The sequence below is a fragment of the Pyrus communis genome, chromosome 3 (assembly GCF_041283825.1).
Source record: "Pyrus communis isolate YQ-2024b chromosome 3, ASM4128382v1, whole genome shotgun sequence".
Lineage (NCBI taxonomy): Eukaryota > Viridiplantae > Streptophyta > Magnoliopsida > Rosales > Rosaceae > Pyrus > Pyrus communis.
Window position 1 is genome coordinate 29,813,332 of NC_142567.1, and position 23,359 is coordinate 29,836,690.

The 23,359-nt window shown below is 36.3% G+C and overlaps 1 protein-coding gene and 2 pseudogenes across 4 annotated transcripts; 1 reads left to right on the forward strand and 2 right to left on the reverse strand.

Moving 5' to 3' along the window:
• Positions 1 to 3,241: 3,241 nt before the first annotated feature.
• LOC137715440 (uncharacterized) lies at positions 3,242 to 8,486 on the reverse strand. 2 transcript variants are annotated; one of them, XM_068454774.2, is made up of 9 exons: positions 8,257 to 8,486; positions 7,495 to 7,804; positions 6,979 to 7,104; positions 6,819 to 6,858; positions 6,651 to 6,733; positions 5,677 to 5,754; positions 5,499 to 5,552; positions 5,132 to 5,266; positions 3,242 to 5,000 (listed from the first exon to the last, which is right to left on the reverse strand). In XM_068454774.2, the coding sequence occupies exons 2-9, from the start codon at positions 7,801 to 7,803 to the stop codon at positions 3,663 to 3,665; spliced, it is 2,163 nt and encodes a 720-aa protein (XP_068310875.2). In that variant the 5' UTR covers position 7,804; positions 8,257 to 8,486; the 3' UTR covers positions 3,242 to 3,662. The 2 variants fall into 2 exon arrangements, with proteins under 2 accessions (XP_068310875.2, XP_068310876.2); XM_068454775.2 differs by having other exon boundaries at positions 6,979 to 7,154; positions 8,257 to 8,396.
• A 5,069-nt stretch (positions 8,487 to 13,555) lies between these two features.
• On the forward strand, positions 13,556 to 14,504 carry LOC148698309 (putative disease resistance protein At3g14460; annotated as a pseudogene). The gene is made up of 2 exons (XR_015960404.1): positions 13,556 to 14,150; positions 14,235 to 14,504. The product of XR_015960404.1 is annotated as a putative disease resistance protein At3g14460 (transcript).
• Positions 14,505 to 19,215: 4,711 nt separating this feature from the next.
• LOC137715553 (uncharacterized) lies at positions 19,216 to 23,107 on the reverse strand (annotated as a pseudogene). Its single transcript, XR_015960405.1, has 8 exons — positions 22,958 to 23,107; positions 22,452 to 22,486; positions 22,042 to 22,134; positions 21,764 to 21,955; positions 21,305 to 21,483; positions 20,739 to 20,948; positions 20,340 to 20,500; positions 19,216 to 19,692 (listed from the first exon to the last, which is right to left on the reverse strand). The product of XR_015960405.1 is annotated as an uncharacterized LOC137715553 (transcript).
• Between the last annotated feature and the right edge of the window lie 252 nt (positions 23,108 to 23,359).

Below are 23,359 nucleotides of genomic sequence, written 5' to 3' on the forward strand. Positions count from 1 at the left end.
TTCATTTCATAAAGGGTGCACTGTCAATTTAGTCCTTGAATTATCATCCTAGTGAAAATTAGGTCTCTAAATTATTTTTTTTCAGAAAAATCAGTCGTTGAATTATAAAAATTTGCCAATTACATCCCTAATATTATAGTCAAAGCTACTATATTCAATTTTCTGTCAATTTAAGTCATGTTACTTGCATGTAATACACATTGGAGGTTAGATTGATAGTTTTTCATAAAGAAATAGTGTATATAGTTAACTTTGGAAGGTAAATTAGTAGTTTTTCATAAGAAATAGTGTAAGTTAACTTTGGAGATTAAATTAGATGTTAAGGGTTTATAGGCAAGAAAATGACAGTATTACACTCTAAAGTGTGTCAAGTGATTTAAGTTGACAAAAAAATTGGATAAAATAGCTTTGAATATAATAGTATGGATGAAATTAGCAATTTTTAATGAATTTAGGGACTTATTTTACCAAAAAATAATTCAGAGACCTAATTTTCACTGAGGTGATAGTTCATAGACTAAATTGGCACTTCACCCTTTCATATATAGTGTGGGTTATTTTGTTGTAACTTCAGAAATAATGTGGGCTATTTTGCAGTAGTTTCAGAAATAGTGTGGATTATTTTTGTTCAATTTCAAACATAGTATGAGTTATTTTGCTGTAATTCCATAAATAATATGGATTATTTTGGTTTAGTTACAGAAATAGTGTAATTAATTTGGTTCAGTTTCAAAAATAGTATAAATTATTTTGCTGTAGTTTCAAAAATAATATGAATCATTTTAGTTCAGTTTAAAAAATATCAAAAATTAGAGTCCTAAGTAGCTTTGGAGTTGCTCCCAAATTATTTTTATTTATTTATTTATTTTTATGGAATTACTTCCAAGTTGTTGACTTTGAAACGCAAATCTATTCCACACAAGTCCGATCGCAGACTTGTATTTCCCATTTCTAATTTTTTAATATCAAAGTTGACAGTGAGGTGCATAAGTGCGGTTTCTATTGTAAAAGAGGATTCTCTATCCTCTTATTCTCATTCCTTCCATGTCCTCATCTTACATATTATTTTTTGTCTTATTATCTCTATAAAAAAATTAATATAAAATGTTGAAGTGACTTAACCATGACTGTTGAAATTGAAGGACATGAAATTATAAAGAGATTAGAAGAATAAAAAATCCTCTCCCCCTATTGTACCTCTTGGAAAGAGTACTGTAAATTTAAAAGAGTATTGCACTGCTTGGAAAATTGCACCGCTTGGAATATCTTGGACGCACAAGAGAGTACAAACTGACATTTTTATTATTTTTTTTAATTTGAAGACTATACTATAAAGTCCATAATATTTTCTTATGTACCTTAAACTCTCACATTGCATATGTATATATACTTTTAAGTTTAAATAACATATTATTTAATGTTTAAATTTAACTAATTTATATATTATATAATTAATTTACACAAATTCGTCTAGATCACCTAGGTGCTAAATATCCTGTTTAGCGTCTTTTAAAATCTTGCTTTTAACAAAACAAAATAAAACAAAAAAAAGAAAAAAAAGAAGGGTATCGTTAACACTTCATGGCGCGCGGAAAAGGATCCTTGCCGAATTCTTTTTTATCTTACATTGTGCGGTCAATTTTGATTAGTTATTGTTTATATTTAATTTTAGGATCCTTGCCGAACTCTTTTTTATCGTACATTGTGCGGTCAATTTTTATTAGTTATTGTTTATATTTAATTTTAAATTTTAAAATAATTTATAATCGCACAATATACGATAGATGATTTCTTAAATTTGTGGAAAACAGTACGGCCGTAAGCTGATCACTTCATGGGTCCCACCCCGTCAAATAAAATGATCACTTAATCACTTCATGGGTCCCACTTTCGGTGGTATGGTCGCACCCCGTAAAGAAAAATGATCACTTAATCACCTCATGGGTCCCACTTCCGTGGTATGGTTAGATATGCTTCGTAACTTTTGTGGCTTTGAGCTCAACCCTTGGCAAAGATGAATCACGGAATATTTCAGAGGGGCCCGATCCTCGCAACTAAATTAACGATCATATGCAGGCACATTCCCACACACCACCCCCCCCCCAAAAGAAAATGGGAACACACCCACTTATGAAAGCGACTCACCCCCTCCTCACTTCTAAAAGCAACTCACTCCCTCCCTCCCTCCCACCCTCACAGTTTTCTCCCACACGGTTTTCTCCCTCGCCTGTCTACCACCCCTCCGGGCCACCCACCTCAACGGCCCATCGTCCACCGCTCCCGCCGCCCAACCACTCCCCCCTTTTTCCCATCACTCTCCCTCCTTGTTAGCAAACAAGTATGAAGAACTATATTGCTAGTGCTTATCGGTGCCTTGGGGCATTTTTTCAGCCACAACTCAACAAGGTCATCAACGCGTTGGATAATAATCTTGACCTAGAAACAATAGACTGGGCAAAGATTATCGTGGCGTATTGCTTGTCGACAGCCATTGGAATGGCTCTCATTCCCATCCAACTTCACTCCCACCATCTCCCTCAAACTTTTTGCGTTCTCGGTCTCGCAATTCTACTAGCCTTTACTTGTATAATGGTTAGCAAATTTATCCAACACTCCAACTCTCCACGGATAATAGTTCATCTCTTCCATTATTTCGGGATCTTCTTTGGAGTCACCGCCTTCTTCATTTCCGTCACAATCCCATTTCCTCCCTGGTTCAAATGTACGGCCTCTCTCATCTATGTGGCCTCAGGCCTCGCAGTGCTGTTTTGTCACCACTACTATACATAGGGCTACAGCAAGCAAGGAGAAAATCTCATAAACAAAACGTTCGATTGGGGAAACATAGTTGTAATCTACTAGCTACATATCTGCATAAGACTACATGCACACTCCTTTATGTCAGGAACGAGCAACATTTGCTAACATATTTTTCAATATGTAATTGTTTTCCACGTATAATGACCGAGTCAAACCGTATTAGATAATGTCTTAGCAAGCGCGTGAGTTTTATACAAATAACAATATTCTTGCCTTGCTTTTAGTTTTGGCCGGTATTTTACTTTTTGGAAAGGGTTTCACCCTAATATTAATAAATATTAATTGTTTGTTTTTGTTATTTTGTTTTTCTGCTCCCGCGTTATTAGCAGCTGTAGACCAGTGAATTAGCTCGCCGGAGCGTTCGGTTCGCTTGGTCCTTTTTAACTGATTTGTAATAAAAATGTGGTACTCTTTCGTACTCTTTTAACGAAAGGGAAACAAATCGATTGATAAAAAGGTAACGAAATGTGTTTCCATGAAGAAGTTTTGTCCCGTCAGAAATCAGACAACAGCAACATGTTAATATGAACCATGGGTCCCACTTCGGTGGTAGGGTTAGATATGCTTCGTAACTTTTGTGGCTTTGAGATCAACCCTTCGCTAATGACAAAGATGAATCACGGAATATTTCAGAGGGGCCCCACCCTCGCAACAAGAAGATAACGCAGCATGAATATAACTAAATAAACGATCATACGCATGTCGCCCCCTCGCACGACGAAATAAAACTAAAGACTACAAGAACTCCAAATTCTTGTTTTGTCAGCTGTTTCACTAAATCCGAAATTGTAACTCCAACCAAGGCAATCAAACCGCGTTAGTGGTAGATCAATCCCTTGCTTTCACATCTTTCCTGGATTACCTCCCTGCTGTTGATTCGCAGAAGTGGGTGAGAATGGATCATACAGTTGTTGCCCTCCTCCAGGACCAGACGCCGACTTGCCAGAGGTAAATGCAAGGTTGCTGCTGAACTGTTGATTTGGAGCACGTGGGATCTCAGGTCGAGTTGCGTGAGCAGGATAGTTTTGCTGAATTTGAATATAATTTCCTGGCCTTGGAGGCAGAGGACCTGGCAAATTGGGCATCTGGTGGGGTGGATTGAAGTTACTCGGTCTCATTGGTGGGTGTGGCGTCCGAGGTAGAACGGTACTGGATTCTAGAAATGTTGCGAGTCTGGGAGGAACTGAGATGGCAGTTGAATTTCTGGCATAGGGAGCAGCAGAAATATGAGCTGATGGATGCTGACCCATGTGGTCACCGAGTTGTGGTCTCGATAACACCTGACTGCCTGGCTGAGGAAACTGGAAAGACGGTGCTTGAGGTGCTGGAGATGGCAACATTGGTCTGGCAAGAGAAGCGTTGTATGCTGAAAAGTGACTGCTTGGCTGGGGAACTGTTTGGAAGGATGGATTCTGTGGTCGATGAGGCTGAAAAGTGAAATCGCCAGGGCTTTGAGCCGTCATCATTGGTGGTTTTAGGGGAGCGAAATTTGGAACACTTCCAGAAACAGAACTTGGAACTCTTGCTTGCAGAGATGTAGAAGGAAGTCCTGCTTGAGGCCGTGGAATAGAAATAAAACTTGGTGCTGCAATAGGATGGTTTAGAGAAGACACCATATTCGCCATTGATATATTTGAAGGTGGTGGCATGGACGCAACACCTGGTTGTGGAGCTGGTGGACTGCTTGACCATCCAGTAGAGCTCCCAGCAGGCAGTGGTCGGTTTCCTATGAATGTGAGTGGAGCTGAAACATTAGTTTGAACTGATGCAGGCTGGGGAGCCATATATGCATGCGGCAAAAAATGTGTTGTTGGTGGATTTTGTCTAGGGGAAACAAGAGATGGCGGAAGACCCAATGATGAAGGCAGGTATGCAGGGTTGAAAGGTGAAGTTGAAAGATGGGAAGGATTATTGAGAACTGGTCTCGAAGAATTCGGTGGAGTGAAGCCAGGCATATTCATGGGAGCAGAAGATGGGCCCCTTGGGAAAAATGGACCAGGGTACTGAAACTGCCCATCCAGTGGAGTTTGTGCAAGTCCTGGCAGTGGTTGTACCATTCCCTGATTTACCACAGTAGTCGGAACCATATTAGAGGTTGTAGTGTCCTGGACTTGACTAGGAACATGAGCATTATCAGCAGAAACTGAAGCACCTGTACTGCTAACCGCTGCCAGATTTCCCTATATGGAAGTAATTAAAAGAACAATGCTAAGAAAACAACTGTAGAAATCATAATAAATAGCAAGAAAGAGAAATTTTAAGAAACTGTTGGATGTAAGGCGTTCTGTTTAAAAATAAAAAAGAAACTCACTGATACAGAGGTGACTAAGAGTTCAATTACAGCAACCGCTGCATCTACTTTCTCAAATGTGTCAGCTGATATATGAACATATAAGTTTTCATATTCACCATGGATTTCACTCCCATCAGATGGTTTTATTTCAGCCTGCAAATAAGTTAAAGAATAAAAGAGGGGAAGGTCAATACTACATGAGCATTATGCACATCTCGAAGCAACCATTCCACAATAGATTTTTTTATTTTTTATTTTTTTTAAGCATAATATAATATGTTAAGAAAAGATGAAAATCAGTAAAATTGATGATGAGGAGTCAGGACTCTCAAATTTATCTTGATATTGATTCCTTACTGTTCTATATTATTTACTGAAATATTACCTTCTGTCCTGTCCCTGCTTTGGTACCATAGACTTGAATCTTGGCTCCGGTTTCCTTATTTGCATTGACCGATTAAAAAATATAGAGAAAACACACACGACGCGAAGATCATCAGAACATGCACTTGGTAATCACAAGTGTTTGGCATAATCGTCATAAGCACACACAAAACTCTTACCTTTTCTAATTGTTTCTGGTTATCACTTCCAGGACCATATATTAGGCCAACAAAATTGTATTTAGGATATTCTTTCACCTGAAAAGCATTTAAAAACATCTAAGCATCAGAATTCAAATACTGGCCGACTCAGCAAACCATGAAATTGGATAATATATGCTCCCGTCTTTAGGTCCGACCCTCCACCCCTGGCCAGGAAACCTTATAAAAGTAATGGTAAACAAACATAGCAACCCATTGCATTCTATACTTAGTAATAAATTAATTGTATCCGCAGTCCGTTCATCTCTGTGTGAAATAATGACATGTCAACTCATACTAGAAGTCCTAAAAAGGCAGTTCAATGCATGTGGATTCCCGCAATGCGAGTTCAGGGAGGTAAAATATGGGCAACAATAGCCGTCTTTCTAGATGGACTGCTTTTGGAACATGAGCTCTCTACAACCTAGTCACTTGGTGAAAGTTCTTAAACAACCAGATAATTCTTATTTATGTGAACTTATGTTCAATATTATCAGGATTCAAACCAACACCAGTATCACAAACAACCAACCTAAAAACGCAGTCCTAAAAATGCTTAAACAAGTAAATCTAAACTATTCGACCAGATTAATACAGATTGTACCCATAATTTGCAAAGCTTTAACCAGCTATTTCAAATACATGTAGTACTCTATGGCCCATTCTTCACCACCCCTCAACCCCAAATTACGGCCAACCTGTTCAGATTTCAGGTCCATACTTATCATTGTAGAAGTGTACGATAAGACTGCCACCTATGAGTCTAGGTTGAAATTCCACATACATGTTCTTCTTGGGTAAGTTTTATTTTAAATCAATACAACTAAGTTTGACAAAACATTTTCACGCCATGATAAAATAACTTATATTATCTCAGTCGTTTGGACACATCTTAAAAAACAGTTAATTAGAAAAGTGTTCCAGAGGATTGCAGGACGAGAAGATAAACTTACAGGAATAGGGACTGTAGCCTCTTTCAACAAAGGTTTATACTCAGGTGGGGTCTTGTAGCTTGGATTTAACTTTAATATCTCACCTGAATATCATCAAGAAAACAATAACCATGCAATCTATAATATAACATACAGGAAGGTATAATCTAAGAAAGCTGTCAAACGCACCTATGGCTTCCCGCTTTTCAAGTTCCAACTGGTTGACGTCCTACATTGACGAATATTATTATCAGTGCTTAAGAATAGAAACATCATTCAACATAGAAACGAAAGTAATCGAGAATAAATGAAAAAAAATAAAATAAAAGAACATGAAATGGAATTTTACGTTTGTGTCAATTTGATGCTTAGAGGATTTGTGGTGCGGATCTTGAGGTGCTGATAGTAAGTCCTCATCATTCTCATCCTCTAACATTCCAGAGTTCAGCTGTTGTGTAATTTGATCCACCCGAGTCTGCTCAAAATTTGTACCACCAAACAGGCAGTAATATCACTTAGTGGCACCTGGAATGGGAGGTTTCCATGTGAACCATTCACACAGAAGACACAACCAGCATTTTAATACCCAATGTAAAAGGGAAACAATGAACTTCCACTAGCTGGAAATATTTATTCCTCCCCCAAGTGGGGCGACCAATGCCTCCAAACCATAAATTTCAAATTTTAACTATATGGGGATGGGAACACGCAATTAGTGAGGTTTGACATTGCGCAAACATAAAAACATGTAAAGTGGGAAAAAGATGCATAAACCAAGAACAAATTTTGATCTTAGAACTACCAAATAACATAGTATCAAACGAAAGATGACCAGAAAAGGACTTGCAAACAATCCAAACAATACCTGATAAGCTAAAGCTCTTCCTTTTTTGACAGAAGCATCCTGGGTGAGATCAGGGCCCCATTTAGTTTTCCTCTGAATCTGTTTCTTACTTTCTCCACTAACTGCATCACCGGCTCCTAGGTTTTTACTTCCGCGAAAGACAGGCACAAGTGAACCCGACAGCTTGTTTTTTGGTATAACAAATCCAGCCTTGGCAGCAAACATGGAGACCTTTTGTGTACCAGCTGATGATGCAGGTGTCATCGTTGTACCAGACATCTCAGGAATGCGAGGTTCGACTGCGGATGCAGCGCCAACCTTTGCAGTCATCCTGTTCTCGAATTCAATGCGCACATAAATGCCCAGAAAACGTAAGAGACCCAACCAAAGCTGATAACTTTTAATCTGAAGATTTTCACTTCAACTGACCAAACACTTATAAATTTCAGTATTTCACTAAACAGACAAGACAACCACGAAATTAGGTAGACAAGATACAATTTCAATTAGGGTTTAATTTCCCAAAGCCTTTGATTTCAATGGAACTGCAAATTGCTAACCTTAATTCAAAGAACTCGTTGAACTCTAAAGAAATTAAAAACACAAAACTGACTATTTAATAAACCCCACCAATTCCAATTTCTCTTCTTTTCTATTATTTTCCTCAGGTTTCTCAGCAGCCAGACAAAATTTTCTCGGAAAATACAACCTACCTGCCTAAAACTATAGGAAATACAGAGAGAGAGAGAGAGAGAGAGAGAGAGAGAGAGAGAGAGAGAATACCAGTGTGAGTGTTAAGGAGAGAGATGACCGGAACGCTGCGTTTTGGGAGTGTAGACTCGCAAGTCGCAACCCAATTGCTATGCTCTTTTGATAAGTGTAAAGTCTCGGGAGGAATGAAAAGCGCGCAGAAACTCTTCCATGGAGTTTTTACAGTTTACAGTTATACTCTTGACCAACACGAGAGTGAATCAAGACGAGGGCCCGTCGGGTTATTTGGGTGGGCTCGACATGGTCCGGGCCTCAGTCCAATCCAACTTTTAAATATGTTGAAAATTCTGAATTTCCGAACTCATGCTCACTAATTTTTTTTCTTTTATTATCATGAGATGTACACTTCATTTTTCACATCACATTATACATTAACAAAGTACAAAAATGTTATCTCTCGAATATTTTCCTTTTCGTTGCTAATTGTATAGTGTTACTGTACGCAAGAGTATATATTTTATTTATTTTCCTGATCAAGGGGACATAAAGTTTATACCTTATAAGGCAATGAAAAGAAAATACAGGAAAAAATAAAAAGAAGCCAAAAGCAAAGCAAGATTTTACCCTGAAGAGTCACTTTCAAGTTATAAATTTTATCAATCCCGTGAGTCAACTCCATAGTAAGGATGACAATATGAAACTCTGCATGGAAAATTTATCACAAATTCTAGGCTTAAACCACCAAAAAAATAACCGGGGATCTCAGAAAACCCCACTACATGTCGCGAGACCCAGTTTACCTAGTTTACCTTTAGCGGGCATCCATATTCACTTTGAAAGAACAAAGGGAAGGATGCCAAACAACGGTAACCATAAAAAGAACCTTACAGGACTTGGTCGGATCTTAGAAGAAACTAAAATTTGTTTATCTTAAACAATATAAACATGACTAGGAGTGAAAACTTCAACTTGCCTAATCCATGTTAAAGTATAACGATAAAAGCATAAAAAAAGGAGGTTACTTTCAAAATTCACTTTTATTAAACAAGGTAATGTTGACATGAATGGAAGATTCATATTTTCTAGCCAATTTCACATTTTTGCTTTGTCTTCAAAGGTAATTTTGCTACTGCGTGCTATAAGGAAAAAAAGCAGTCTTATCTCTATCTACGCTTAATTTCATAATGTTTCAAATGCTTCCGATATGATCACTGATGATTCAGAGATAGAATTTATGTAGATCTTTCCTTGTGGTGATTAGGTTGTAAAATTGTCACTGAAAGTGGTTCATGCATTGACCACATGTCATGGTGATTAGGCGACAGTTTTGTTCTTTTCCGCATGACATATATAGTTTTTATAAATGATAAGAATATTATTAAACAAACAAAATTGTTGAAATGGCTATAAAACTTCAAAATGCAACATCGTGATTAACTTGTTATTCTACATAGTTACAAAGTACCATATAAATATAGAAAACTGATATAATCCTAATAGGCAAAAAAAGGAAACCTTAATATTAATGAGTTAGGCCCAAAATACCCAACATTAAGATAACAAAAATGTTATTCTTACCATTTATTTGTATTTATATATGTTGGCCTAATAAGCAAGGAAATGAAATCCTTGTACTAATGGGTTAGGCCCAAAATACCAAACATTAAAATAACAAAAACGGTATTCTTATAATTTATTTGAATTCGAATGAGTTGACGAACTCTAATACATGTGATGGTACAAATAGTTACTCTTAAAATAAATCTAGATACTAATAATTTCCAACAAGGTTCACCCACATCATTTCAATTTCATCGGATTTAGTCCATGCAGTTTACGAACTGTTTTAATTCTAGAACACACATACATATGAGTAATATTCAAAACCCTCAATTACAACTAACTTAACTGTTAATTAAACCATAAACCTAAATTACAAATTGGGTTCATAACATTATTCCTGCTGGATACATCTGATCAGTTATAGTGGTGGTGACAAAATAGTATTACAAGGCCTGAAGCCGCATGGATGACAGATGCAGTACACTTGAACCAGAGGGGAAATGGGATTGTGATGGAAATGAAGAAGGCGATCACCCCAAAGAAGACACCGAAATAATGGAAGAGATGCACTATGAATCGTGGGCATTTGGAGTTCTGAATGAACTTGCTAACCGAGATGCTCGAGAAGGAGAGTGTGATTGCGAGACAAAGAAAGCAAAAGGATAGAGGGAGCTGCTTGGAGTGCAGTTTGGATGGGTACGAGAGCCATTCCAATTGCCGTTGACAAGCAATACGCCAGAATAATTGTTGCCCAATCTAAGTTGGATGGGTCAGGGTCATTATCCAACACGCTACGGAATATCTTGTTGAGTAGTTGCTGCAGAAATGCCTTCATTTTTTTCTGGAAAGAAGAGAGGGGGAGAAGGGTTTTTTAGTGAAGCAACTTCTTCACACCTCGTGTAGTGAACGGGGCTTTGGATCCCTATCCCTTTTTATAGAATATGAGGAAGCACTATTATATATATGTGCGCATATCTAGATAGAGAAAGAGGGGAGAGAGAGAGAGTGCGAGAGATGAGACGGAGTCGGGAGTGTGAGAGTTTGTTTCAGTTGGACCTGGAGACGATGAGGCATTTTATATCCAAAAATCATTTTTCGTATGTTGTGCAACTAAAAATCTTTATAAAAATTTTATTTAAAATTAAATATAAATAGTATTTAATAAAAATTAACTTTACAATGTACGATAAACAGTTAGGATTTGAAGATTTTTAAGATCCTTACAAAGAGGATATGAGGAGGATCCTCATCCATTTTTTACTAGTAAAAAACAGCTTGTTGTATCCATCTGTGTCAGGCATTTTGTCGAAAGGCCACATCCACACTTTCTAAGTTTCAGGGGGTCTGAGGTTTTAATTCATAGGGCATTTTGTCGGAACACTAACCAAATTGAACCGCACCGAATGGTTTGGTTTTGCGGTTTTGAAACTGTTTCGGTTTTGAAACCGAATCGCAACATAGAAAACAGTTTGGTTTTGGTTTTGGCTTTTGAAAAACCACACCGAAACCAAACTGCACCACAAATATTAATAAATATTTAATTAAATCTTCATATTAGATTTCATGTTCTAATTGGTTGTTTGTTAGAATCTATACACTTAATATGGACTCAACCACACTAGAATATCATCATTCATCACTTTCTTTCGTTCATTAACTTGAAGGATCTTTGTTATTTTATACCATCACACACACATATATGTGCAAGGGTGGACTAATCTTGTTATCAAGAGTTGAACAATGATCTAATGAAGTCCACTCATTTGAAGCATGATATCACATATTATAATATGAAAGTTTCATTCACATTTAATGAATTCAAATTTATTCAACTTGTTTTATGATAAACATTGTAAGGGACACCCTTTTGTTGCACAAACATGTTTTAACATCACAAATGCATGCAACATGCTAATTGTTTAGATAACAAATGTCTTTTTCCTATTGCTATTGGGAAATGCTTATTAATATGTTAAATTGCAAATTGTACATTTTTTCTTAAAAACCAAACTGAAACTGTTTGAAATCACATCGAACCGAACCAAACGGTTTGGTTTCATTTCGGTTTTAACTTCAAAACCGTACGGAACCAAACCTCAAAAAAATTTAATTTCAGTTTCAGTTTCACTCAAAACCGTACCAAACCAAACCGTGCCCACCCCAAAGGTCTTTACCAATTCTTATCAATAAAAAAATAAAACGACAGTAAAGCCCCTATTGCGCATAATAACATCAAATAAAGTAGGTAAATGGAAGATTCAAGAAAGTTTCACCAAATAAAGTAAAGCCCTATTGCGCATAATAACACCAAATAAGTTTCAGGGGGTCTGACGTTTTAATTCATAGGGTCTATACCAATTCCTATCAATAATAAAGAAAATGACAGTAAAGCCCTATTGCGTATAATAACACCAAATAATAAAGAAAACGACAGTAAAGCCCTGGAGCACAAGCTAAAAACCAATGGTAATCACTAATCTATTATGTCATTCTGATCACAAGGCAGCATCTTCGCACCATCTTTGGAAGAAAACTTCACGCGTCATCTAACTAAGTGAAAAGTTTTAGTCTTGGTGCATACAATTTTGGAAATACATGCATAGTTCGGAGTTTTTGGTGAGTCAGTTCTATTCAAAATGTAAAACTTCAGCATGATTAATCTTTACTTGATTGGTTAATCTTCATCCATCAAGCTTTTTGTCCCTGAAACAATTTGTCTATTACAAGGGGAAACAAGCAACTGATTCCCTCTAGCTTGCTTTTTCCATTCAAGGATAAAATAAATCATGATGCCAATGATGATCAAATTTCTTTTGTTTTAATATCAGAATCCAAATATAAACCCAAAAATTTGACAAAATTATATTGATCAAGTCGAAAAGAATTACTGACAACCATAATTTCATGAAGCTGAAATATAGTATTCTATATTTCTCAAATACTCCTAGCCTAAATTCTTTTGGCAAAATAAAGAACTTTGAGAGGGAATAAAATCAAACCTGCACATGCATCACAAAAAATGCGGTGGCTGCCATAAATCCCAAATGTAGAATACATCGAAGCACAGCAATAGACAAGTATCCTTGCTTTGCTAATAATTTATGTTCTTCCGAGAGTAAAGCAGGACCACCTTTGTTCACTTGCTTCCTAGTGCGATTTTCTGCAATGTATTAAAAGTGTGAGGCGTGGCCAAGGCGTCTGAGGGATAGCTTCGCCTAGGCGTGAGGCGAAACCTCACAGAACCTAAATTTTTTAATATATACACTGAGCGTACACATATATTACGTTAAAAAAAAGGATTATTAATCAATAATCACCCTGAGCACACACATATATTATAAATACATACACACACACATATATACGGGACCTAAATTTTTTAATATATACACTGAGCGTACACATATATTACATTAAAAAAAAGAAGATTATTAATCAATAATCACCTTGAGCACACACATATATTATAAATACATACACACACACATATATAGATACATATATAATATTATATATATATATATATATAATAGAGGATGAAAAGCACAATGAGCACAATATAACAATGCACGCAGACAGACAACACACACATTCATTATATAAAAAAAATAAAAATCAGAAAAAAAAAGGCTGAGAGATGATAGTGCAAGGAAGAGGTATGAGGCAGTCAAAACCCTACCCAAAATTTGAGTTTAGGAGTATAAAAAAAAAAAAAAAAAAAAAAAACCCCTGAGGCGAGCCTTTTAAAATATTAATTTTCTGTTGCATTTGTAAACGATTGATTACACGGTGTTGAAAGCCAGCATGAATGGAAGAGAAACAATATTCCAAATTGAAGGCGTTGCCCGAAGACATGCTCAATTTCAACTCTCTTGAGAAATTGATTATCGACTACCGTGAAGGTTGGACTTGCTACTTTCCCGCCAACCTAACATTACTTATGATTTGGAAGGTCAAGAGCTGTAAGTCATTGTGGGAGTTGGAGTGGGGGTTACGCAGACTCACCTCTCTTAGATACTTGTGGATTGGTGGTGAAGACCCGAATACAGTATCGTTTCCACCGGACATGGTTTGGATGGAAACGCTGCTCCCCAAATCTCTCACTGAACTCTCAATTGGTGGCTTCCCGAATCTGTAGAAACTGAGCAGCAAGGGTTTTCAATTCCTAACCTCCCTTGAATCTCTGGAACTCTGGGATTGTCCAAAGCTAGCATCCATTCCAGAGGAGGGACTGCCTCTTTCACTTACGGAACTTTGCGTCTATGAGTGTCCTGTGCTAAAAGAGAGAAGTCAACCAGGAAAAGGACGCTACTGGCACAAAATATCTCACATCCCTTACATAGATATAGATTGGAAGATGATTTGAAGCTGATGGTCGATTCGATCCCATTCTCCATGTCCAGGTATGATCTTCTCAAGGAACGTTTTATTATTATTATTATTATTGTTATATTGTTAGTCATCTTTATTCTTGCTGCATTGGGCAGGTTTTGGCGGAAGAAGGATTGCGCTGAAATGACTGCTCGTCTGGGGAACTGTTTGGAAGGATGGATTCTGTGGTCGGTGAGGCTGAAAAGTGAAATCGCAATGGCTTGGAGCCGTCATCATTGGTGGTTTTAGGGGGGCGAAATTTGGAACACTTCCAGAAATGTTGCTTGCAGAGATGATCATAGAGATGTTGAAGGAAGTCCCGCTTGAGGCCGTGGAATAGAAGTAAAACTTGGTGGTGCAATAGGATGGTTTACAGAAAATACCATATCCACCGTTGATAAATTTGAAGGTGGTGGCAACTGGCATGGATGCAACACCTGGTTGTGGAGCTGGTGGACCGCTTGACCATCTAGTAGAGCTCCCAGCAGGCAGTGATCCAGGAGAATTATTAGACATATGTTAAGGAAATGTAGGTGCAAACAGGCCAGTTGGTGGTGGTCGAATTCCCATGAATGTGAGTGGAGCTGAAACAACAGTTTGAACTGATTTAGGCTGGGAAGCCATACATGTATGCGGCAAAAATTGTGTTGTTGGTGGGTTTTGTCTTGGTAAATTCTCAAATTTGATTACTCGGTACTGCCTACTTATGTTTACAGAAAAATTATCTTCAATTTTCTTGAGAAAGCATAAGACCAACGATAGCACCATTTATCGGAAGTTGCTGAAGGCACGATATGCTCATTAAATTACAGTTAAGCTAACTCGCTCATTAGATTCTTTGCTTGATGATTACATTCACAACACACTACTCCAAAGTAGAGCCTATATGCTACCTAATGTAACTTCATTTGTACTAGCTTTTAACAGTTGCACCATGTCGATGTTTGTTCATGCTGTGCCTTTGCAGCTTGTACTACTGCATTTGCAACTACATTCTCTCTTTCTGGAACCAACACCATTTAGCTTCAGTCTTTCAACACAACAAATTAAACCAATTTATAATCAAATTTCAACAAACAAACCCACTCAACCCCGGATTCACTAGACATCAACATGATCCTACTATTTTCCCAGCTCCCAAACAGTCACCACTCAAGCATGACAATGATCAATTTTTTTCAGCATTTTCTACCTTAACAAGAAATTTACAGGCTAATCTGAAAGGTACAAGAACCAAGTTTGTTGGGTCTTTAATTTCACGCCATAAACGGTGAAAGGTGTAGACTTTTAGTATAATCTATTAACTTAGCTCAAGAAATGCGTTTCGCTTTTCAAAAATTTCTCAGGAACCAAACAAAAATCAAAATTAAAAGATAATCACCAAAGTTTGGAGACAAAAATTGAGCTGTGAAACGGAAATTACAAAGTTTATGTATAGGAAAATTACCTTGGAGGCAATCCAGGGCGAAGATCTCAAACTCTTTGAGAAACTTAGGAGAGCAGCCCTATGAACAAGTACCTTCTGTCCTGACACCGCATTGGTAGTTGGTACCGTAGACTTTAATCTTGGCTCTGGTTTCCTTATTTGCATTGACCGATCGAAATATTGACAAAACACACACGACACAGAGATCATCAGCACATGCACATGCTAATCACAAGGGTTTGGCATGATAGTCATAAGAATTACCACAAAATTCTTACCTACAGCGGCACCGTTTCCCCAACTCTGCCTAAAAGCAATTGGTTTTCTCCGTAAAATATATTATAAATTGGTTTTAGAAAGGAGAAAAATACTTTTGTAAATCTTTTTTGTTTATAATTTTTTAAGGCCAAAATTTATTAGGGATCCCGTGGTAATATTGTATTTTCAAATTGACCCTTGTAATAAAAAAGTTATTAATCATATTTATATGTGGTGAAGCCCGTTAGTAATCTCGGTCCAAATCAAGGTTTTCATTCAAATTCCGTTGAGAAGTTACATGTAAGGGTATAAATGTCTGTACAGCTTATTAACTATGGGTTTTCTATTGTCATTTTCAGATTTTTTTTTTCCAGTTTTTTCTTTTTTTTTTCTATCTTTTATCTTTTTCGATTTTAAAACATTAATTTCATGATCATGTGCCAATATGTGATTGGCTATAGCGGTCAATAATATAAAATGAACTTTTGTTCATTTCATGTGAGCAGCACATACAATTTTTTTACGGTAACTTGTTTGAAAGTTTTGATTCGGACTAAGAATGCTAATGGACTCCACCTCAGATGTACGCTTGATAAGTTTTTTGATCACGGGGATCATTTCGAAAATAACCTATCACCATAAGGACAATGAAAAAAATTTGGCCTTTTTTTTTAAGGAAGATTATATTCACATCCCAAATTACTTCTTCCATGCCCTTTTAATTTTTTAATATTTTTCCTTCAAGTCTTAGTGGTGTGTAGAAAATATTAAAAAATTAAAAGGATATAGGAGAAATAATTTGAGATATGTGAATATAATTTCTCTTTTTTAATTGTTCTATTTGCATGTGTCGTATTTTACTTTATAGCTTTAGGCTTTAGCTGACATATTGAAGTATTAACAACAACATAATTTTAATATGTTTAATCCTTAATTTACTAAAAAACTGGTTCATATAGTCCAACGATAGTTTGCCAATATTCATAATATCACAAAATGCTCCTCCCTAACAATTTAATTAGAAAGGGGCAAAACTAAAATTAGTTAGTGGGTTTTTTAAATTATTTTAAACTAAAATTTGTAATTTAAGTTTTTAATAAATAAAGAATAAAATGTAAAAAATATAGAATAACTAATAAAATAAAAAATGGCAGATAATAGCTTTGGGCACTCCATTAATAATACTTGTATTGGGATAAATCGTTATCTTATACATGTCACGTTCGATGAAAACAAAAAAAGAATGTCGGATTCCGTTGAAAAATAGCAGTGACAAGATTTTGTATACACTTGACTGAGAAAAAGGAAACAATGATTCGATTCGACAAGTCTTTGTGACTACCAATAAAAAAATAGAATGTCATCTGCTATTATTTTATGGACTGACATTCTATTTTTTTATGGACTATGACATTTTATGTTTTTAGGGAATTTTAATGAAATATTTTAGATATTGTTCATTTTTAACGTTAAGAATATTTTTATTTTGAAAAATCACTTCTAATATTAGTCATTTTATTCTCTATTTCATCATTTTGACTAAAAATTAAAAATTTTAAAGATTTTTCATTAATTTTTCCTGTTTTTTATCATCACAAGTCAAATGAAATATTTTTTATATTGTTCATTTTTAACGTTAAGAATATTTTTATCTTGAAAAATCACTTATAATATTATTAATTTTATTCTTTATTTTATCATTTTGATTAAAAATTAAAATTTTTAAAGATTTTTCGTATTTTTTATCATCACAAGTCTTTGTCCAGCGAGTGTAGGATTTTTCGTATTTTTTATCATCACAAGTCTTTGTCCAGCGAGTGTAGGATTTTTCGTATTTTTTATCATCACAAGTCTTCTTGAGGGAGAAAATGACCTGTTCTTTTGTATGAGGGACAAAATGACTTGTTCTTTTGTATGGGGGAGAAAATGACTTGTTCCTTTGTATGAGGGAGAAAATGACGTGTACAGTTGCCGGAAGGCAACGAATGTTCCAGGAAGGACACTCATTTTTCGACTTCACCAACCTTTTCTTTTCTCTATTTTGTCTCACCTCTTTCATTCATCATCCATCTATTTGTACATCGACGATCAGGATTGAACACGGACGGGGCTTATAAATATCGTGCGATATTTGGAAATTAACAAACCTATCTCCCCCTCTCTTCTTTCCAAAAAAAAATGAAGGCATTTCTGCAGCAACTACTCAACAAGATATTCACTAGCGTGTTGGATAATGACCCTGACCCGCTGAACGACCACCACCACCAGCTGCCACCAGATGCCGCCAGCTCTCGGCCGCCTAGGAAGCACAACTTAGATTGGGCAACAATTATTCTGGCGTATTGCTTGTCAACGGCAATTGGAATGGCTCTCGTACCCATCCAACTTCACTCCAAGCAGCTCCCTCTAACCTTTTGCTTTCTCGGTCTCGCAATCACCATCTCCTTCTCGAGCATCTTGGTTAGCAAGTTCATTCAGAACTCCAAATGCCCACGAATCATAGTTCATCTCTTCCATTATTTCGGTGTCTTCTTTGGGGTGATCGCCTTCTTCATTTCCATCACAATCCCATTTCCCCTCTGGTTCAAGTGTACTGCCTCTGTCATCTACGCGGCCTCAGGCCTTGTAATACTTTTTTGTCACCTCTACTATAACTGATCAGATGTATCCAGCAAGAATTAAAATAATTCCAGAAAAGAAAAAAGCATTCGAGAGGAAGAATCGAATTGCAATGTTTGAATATTACTCATATTTATGTGTGTTCTAGAATTAAGACGGTTTGTAAACTGCATGGACTAAATCCAATGGAATTGAAATGATATGGGTGAATCTTGTTGGAAAATATTAGTATCTAGATAGCTATTTGTACTATCACGTGTACTATCTCTCAAATACAGATAAAATCTACCAACTCATGTGAATATAAATAAATGGTAAGAATAATATTTTTGTTATTTTAACAATATTGTTATTCATACCATGTTTTTGTACCACACTTTCATACCACCTTAGGTGGCATCTGATGTGAACAGCCACATCATTTGAAAAATTTGCAAAACCCAAGGAAATGAAGGAGAAAGACTCCTCGTATACCACAATCATCATTTAATTAACTAATTTTTCTTAATTATTAGTTTATTAAATAATGAACTAAATTTAATGTTTGTTATTTTGGACCTAACCCATTAGTACTGGGGTTTCATTTCCTTGCTTATTAGGCTAACGCATGAATACAAATAAATGGTAAAAATAATATTTTTGTTATTTTAATGTTGAATATTTTGGGCCTAACTCATTAATATTGGAGTTTCCTTTTTTAGCCTATTAAGGTTAGGTCAATTTTCTATATTTATATGATACTTTGTAACTCTATACAATAACAAATAAGTCACGATGTAATCACCTAAAGTTTTATAACCATTTCGACAATTTTGCTTGTTTAATAATATTATTATCATTTTGTGGTTCGTCGTACACTCTTATTTCCAACCGGTCTTTGCAAAAACTATATATAACATGCGGAAAAGAACAAAACTGTCGCCTCTTTAGGACAGACAGTCGCACGATGCATATACACAGAGGCAAGCAACTAAAGATATTAAGCAGTGGGACTCCCAAACAATAGAAGAATATCCTTCAGTATGCAAATTCAATCTGAGACTCTGAAATGCACAAACTCTTCGATAGAAAAGCTCTCAGCTGAGACTCCTTGCCGTACACTATCAAGTGAACGGATAGAAGTTCGAAAAGAGCAAACTGCCTAGAAGAATGTACGCAGCAGAGCATGCCCAAACTATATATCCCCATCTCTTACCAGTACCACGAGATTTCATTATATACGATGCAAACCAATAGAGGGGAGGGCTGAAGGATAAGAAACGAGTAGCAACCTGTCAAACATGAAGCATCCAAAGTTATGATATCAATTTTCCAAATACAAACCCTGCCAGAAAAATAACATAATAATACCAGTAAAGAGCACAAGCTGAAAACCAAGATGGTAATCACTAATCTATTATGCCATTCTGATCACAAGGCAGCATCTTTGCACCATCTTTGGAAGAAAACTTTACGCGTCATCTAACTAAGCGAAAAGTTTTAGTCTTGGTGCATACAAATTTGGAAATACATGCATAGTTCGGAGTTTTTTGTGAGTCAGTTCTATTCAAATTGTAAAACTTGAGCATGATTAATCTTTACATGATTGGTTAATCTTCATCTATCAAGCTTTTCGTCCCTGAAACAATTTGTCAATTCCAAGGGGAAACAAGCAATTCATTCCCTCTAGCTTGCTTTTTCCACTAAAGATAAAATAAATCATGATGCCAGTAATGATCGATTTTTTTTTTTGTTGTTTTAAAATCAGAATCCTAATATAAAACCAAAAAATTGACAAAATTATATTGATCAATTCGAAGAGAATTACTGAAAACCATAATTTCATGAAGCTGAAATTTAGTATTCTACATTTCTCAAATACTCCTAGCTTAAATAGTTTTGGCAAAATAAAGAACATTGAGAGGGAATAAAATCAAACCTGCACATGCATGACAAAAAATGCGGTGGCTGCCATAAATCCCAAATGTAGAATACATGGAAGCACAGCAACAGACAAGTATCCTTGCTTTGCTGTTACCTTATGTTCTCCTGGGAGTAAGGCAGGACCATCTTTGTTCACTTGCTTCCTTGTGCGATTTTCTGTTACATTTGCAAATGATTGATTACACAGTGTTGAAAGCCAGCATGAATGGAAGAGAAACAATATTCCAAAAATACTGATTAGGTCAAGCATAATAAAACAATTGGATGTTGTGCACATATTGATTTATGATAAACGATTGATTTACTAGCTTCACATATGTCAACAGAATAAGCTATAAAGCGATGACAGTAATAATATGTCAATCACAAAGCAATGGCTGTTTAAAAGTAATACCCTGACTTCTGGAGGAGTATTCTGCTAGAGAAAAGAGCACAGCAGCAGAATCTTTATCCTCAGAGGAGCACGAAAACCCAAAGAGCAGAACTTTTCAGGCTTTGACTTCGCATAAGGACAATTCAGCAAAGTGCCAGAGACAATATTGGTGAAGCCAGCACAAAGTTTGGCAACCGTTTAACTTGGAAGTATCTCAAGAAACCTACTCCCCTGGCATGAAGGTAAACCATCAACTATGAATATATCTCTAATTTATTCCAATTTTTTACATTTATCCTTTATTTGCAAGGTATAACTATAAGTATAACAAGATTAAACAGTACAGATGTATATAGAGCTAGTCCAATTACCATTTCTTGCAAAATCAAATACTAATTTGTATCTTATACATAATAGACTATCCTTTATTACTATTTAGTGATGCTTTTCCAATAATCAGCAGAACAAGCACTTTTTTTGTAACATTGCTCTACAACAATTGACAGTAATGATTGTGAATGTTTAGCTAAACCCGAAAAAAAGGTATTAGTCTGATGAACAAGCATTGGTGGTTAAAGATCACATACCAATAGTGACTCTGAATATAATTGTACAACAAAGGTACCCTTGCATTGCACCAGGGCCTCATATCGGATGGAAGATATCCAAGGCAGAGATTGTTGTATCCATATGCTTGAAATGCAATAAAAGGAACAAATATACATATACAGCGCGGAGCTCCACCAACAACAGCCTGCAATGCCAACTGCCACAGAAATGAAAATTATTAAGCGATCATCTTTTTGATAAGTATAAACGCAAATTACTTTGTGCTACATGATTGACATGTTCTGTTTTCCTTTGATACTGTACAAGAATATTCTAACCGTGTCTACATGGTATGGAGTGTTATGGTTTGCTGAATGAAAGTCTACTTTCGCGGAACCGAGTAGGCAAAATAAATTATTGATAATCAGGATACTGAAGCTTAATCTTTCATACGTATCAACTTAAAATCATATGTAAAAGAAAAAATTGAAACCTACAAAAGGACGCTTTCTCAAGAAAACAGAATCATAGGCCTGATGCATAGTCTGAAAACAGAAATAACCAGCATTAAGCACTCCATTGGACCTTGAAAATCCCGAGAGAGCAAACCAAAGAACATGACATCTTTTCCAGATATTAGATGGTACAATCCTCCAACTGAAAAAAGGTCGAACAATGTCTTTGAATATCTGCAGTATAAAGCAGATGAAAACCTCAGCCTGATGCAATATCATAGGTACCAACTAGAAAGAAACAAAAGGAGAGGGAAAATTACATTGATGAATAGAATATGGAAGCTGGATTGAAGCAAAACAAAATCGAAGCCCTCACTGCTGCTTCTTGGTCTTTCAAAATGACAACTGAAAGCCTGTTAAAGTGACAAGGGAAAGAAGTAATCAAAAGTTTTAAACCAATCGGACAGTCAATGTAAAATAATCAAGGGCAGCCAATCGGATCCCGGTTGATATTTATAGCTCCCTATTCTCGAAACTTCATTCTGATATATATGTTCTTTCCTTTTAATTATTGACAAAATCCAATTTCAGAGAATAAGGGCCTCATTAAGGTGGCAGAGAAGCTCTAATTGTTGCAGGAAAGAAACACACTTGAAGATGCCAAATAGTTATAGTCCGGATAAACCTTTTTCGAATCGAATTGAAATTATGAAAATCCTAACTAGCTCACCTGTATAAAGAGAGATGTCTACCAGGAAAAGGACGCTACTGGCACAAAATATCCCATATCCCTTAGATATATATTGGAAGATGATTTGAAGCTGATAGTCGATTCGATCCCATTCTCCATGTCCAGGTATGATCTTCTCAAGGAACGTTTTTATTATTATTATTATTGTTATATTGTTAATCATCTTTATTCTTGCTGCATTGGGAAGGTTTTGGCGGGACAAGGATTGTGCTGAAATGACTGCTTGTCTGGGGAACTGTTTGGAAGGATGGATTCTGTGGTCGGTGAGGCTGAAAAGTGAAATCGCAATGGCTTGGAGCCGTCATCATTTTTAGGGGAGCGAAATTTGGAACACTTCAAGAAATGTTGCTTGCAGAGATGATGATAGAGATGTTGAAGGAAGTCCCGCTTGAGGCCATGGAATAGAAGTAAAACTTGGTGGTGCAATAGGATGGTTTAGAGAAAATATCATATTCACCGTTGATATATTTGAAGGTGGTGGCAACTGGCATGGATGCAACACCTGGTTGTGGAGCTGGTGGACCGCTTGACCTTCTGGTAGAGCTCCCAGCAGGCAGTGACCCAGGAGAATTATTAGACACATGTTGCGGAAGTGTAGGCGCAAACGGGCCAGTTGGTGGTGGTCGATTTCCCATGAATGTGAGTGGAGCTGAAACATTAGTTTGAACTGATGCAGGCTTGGGAGCTATATATGCATGCGGCAAAAATTGTGTTGTCGGTGGGTTTTGTCGGGGAAATTCTCAAATTTGATTACTCGGTACTGCTTGCTTATGTTTACAAAAACATTATCTTCAATTTTCTTGAGAAAGCACATTTATCGGAAGTGGCTGAAAGCACGACTTGCTCATTAAATTACAGTTAAGCTAACTCGATCATTAGATTCTTTG

Coding starts and splice junctions, on each gene's coding strand:
- LOC137715440 (XM_068454774.2), bottom strand. CDS start 7,803: ATGACTGCAAAGGTTGGCGCTGCATCCGCAGTCGAACCTCGCATTCCT. Junction 7,105..7,494: donor GAAGAGCTTTAGCTTATCAG/GTATTGTTTGGA, acceptor AATTTTGAGCAG/ACTCGGGTGGATCAAATTAC. Junction 6,734..6,818: donor TGAAAAGCGGGAAGCCATAG/GTGCGTTTGACA, acceptor GATGATATTCAG/GTGAGATATTAAAGTTAAAT.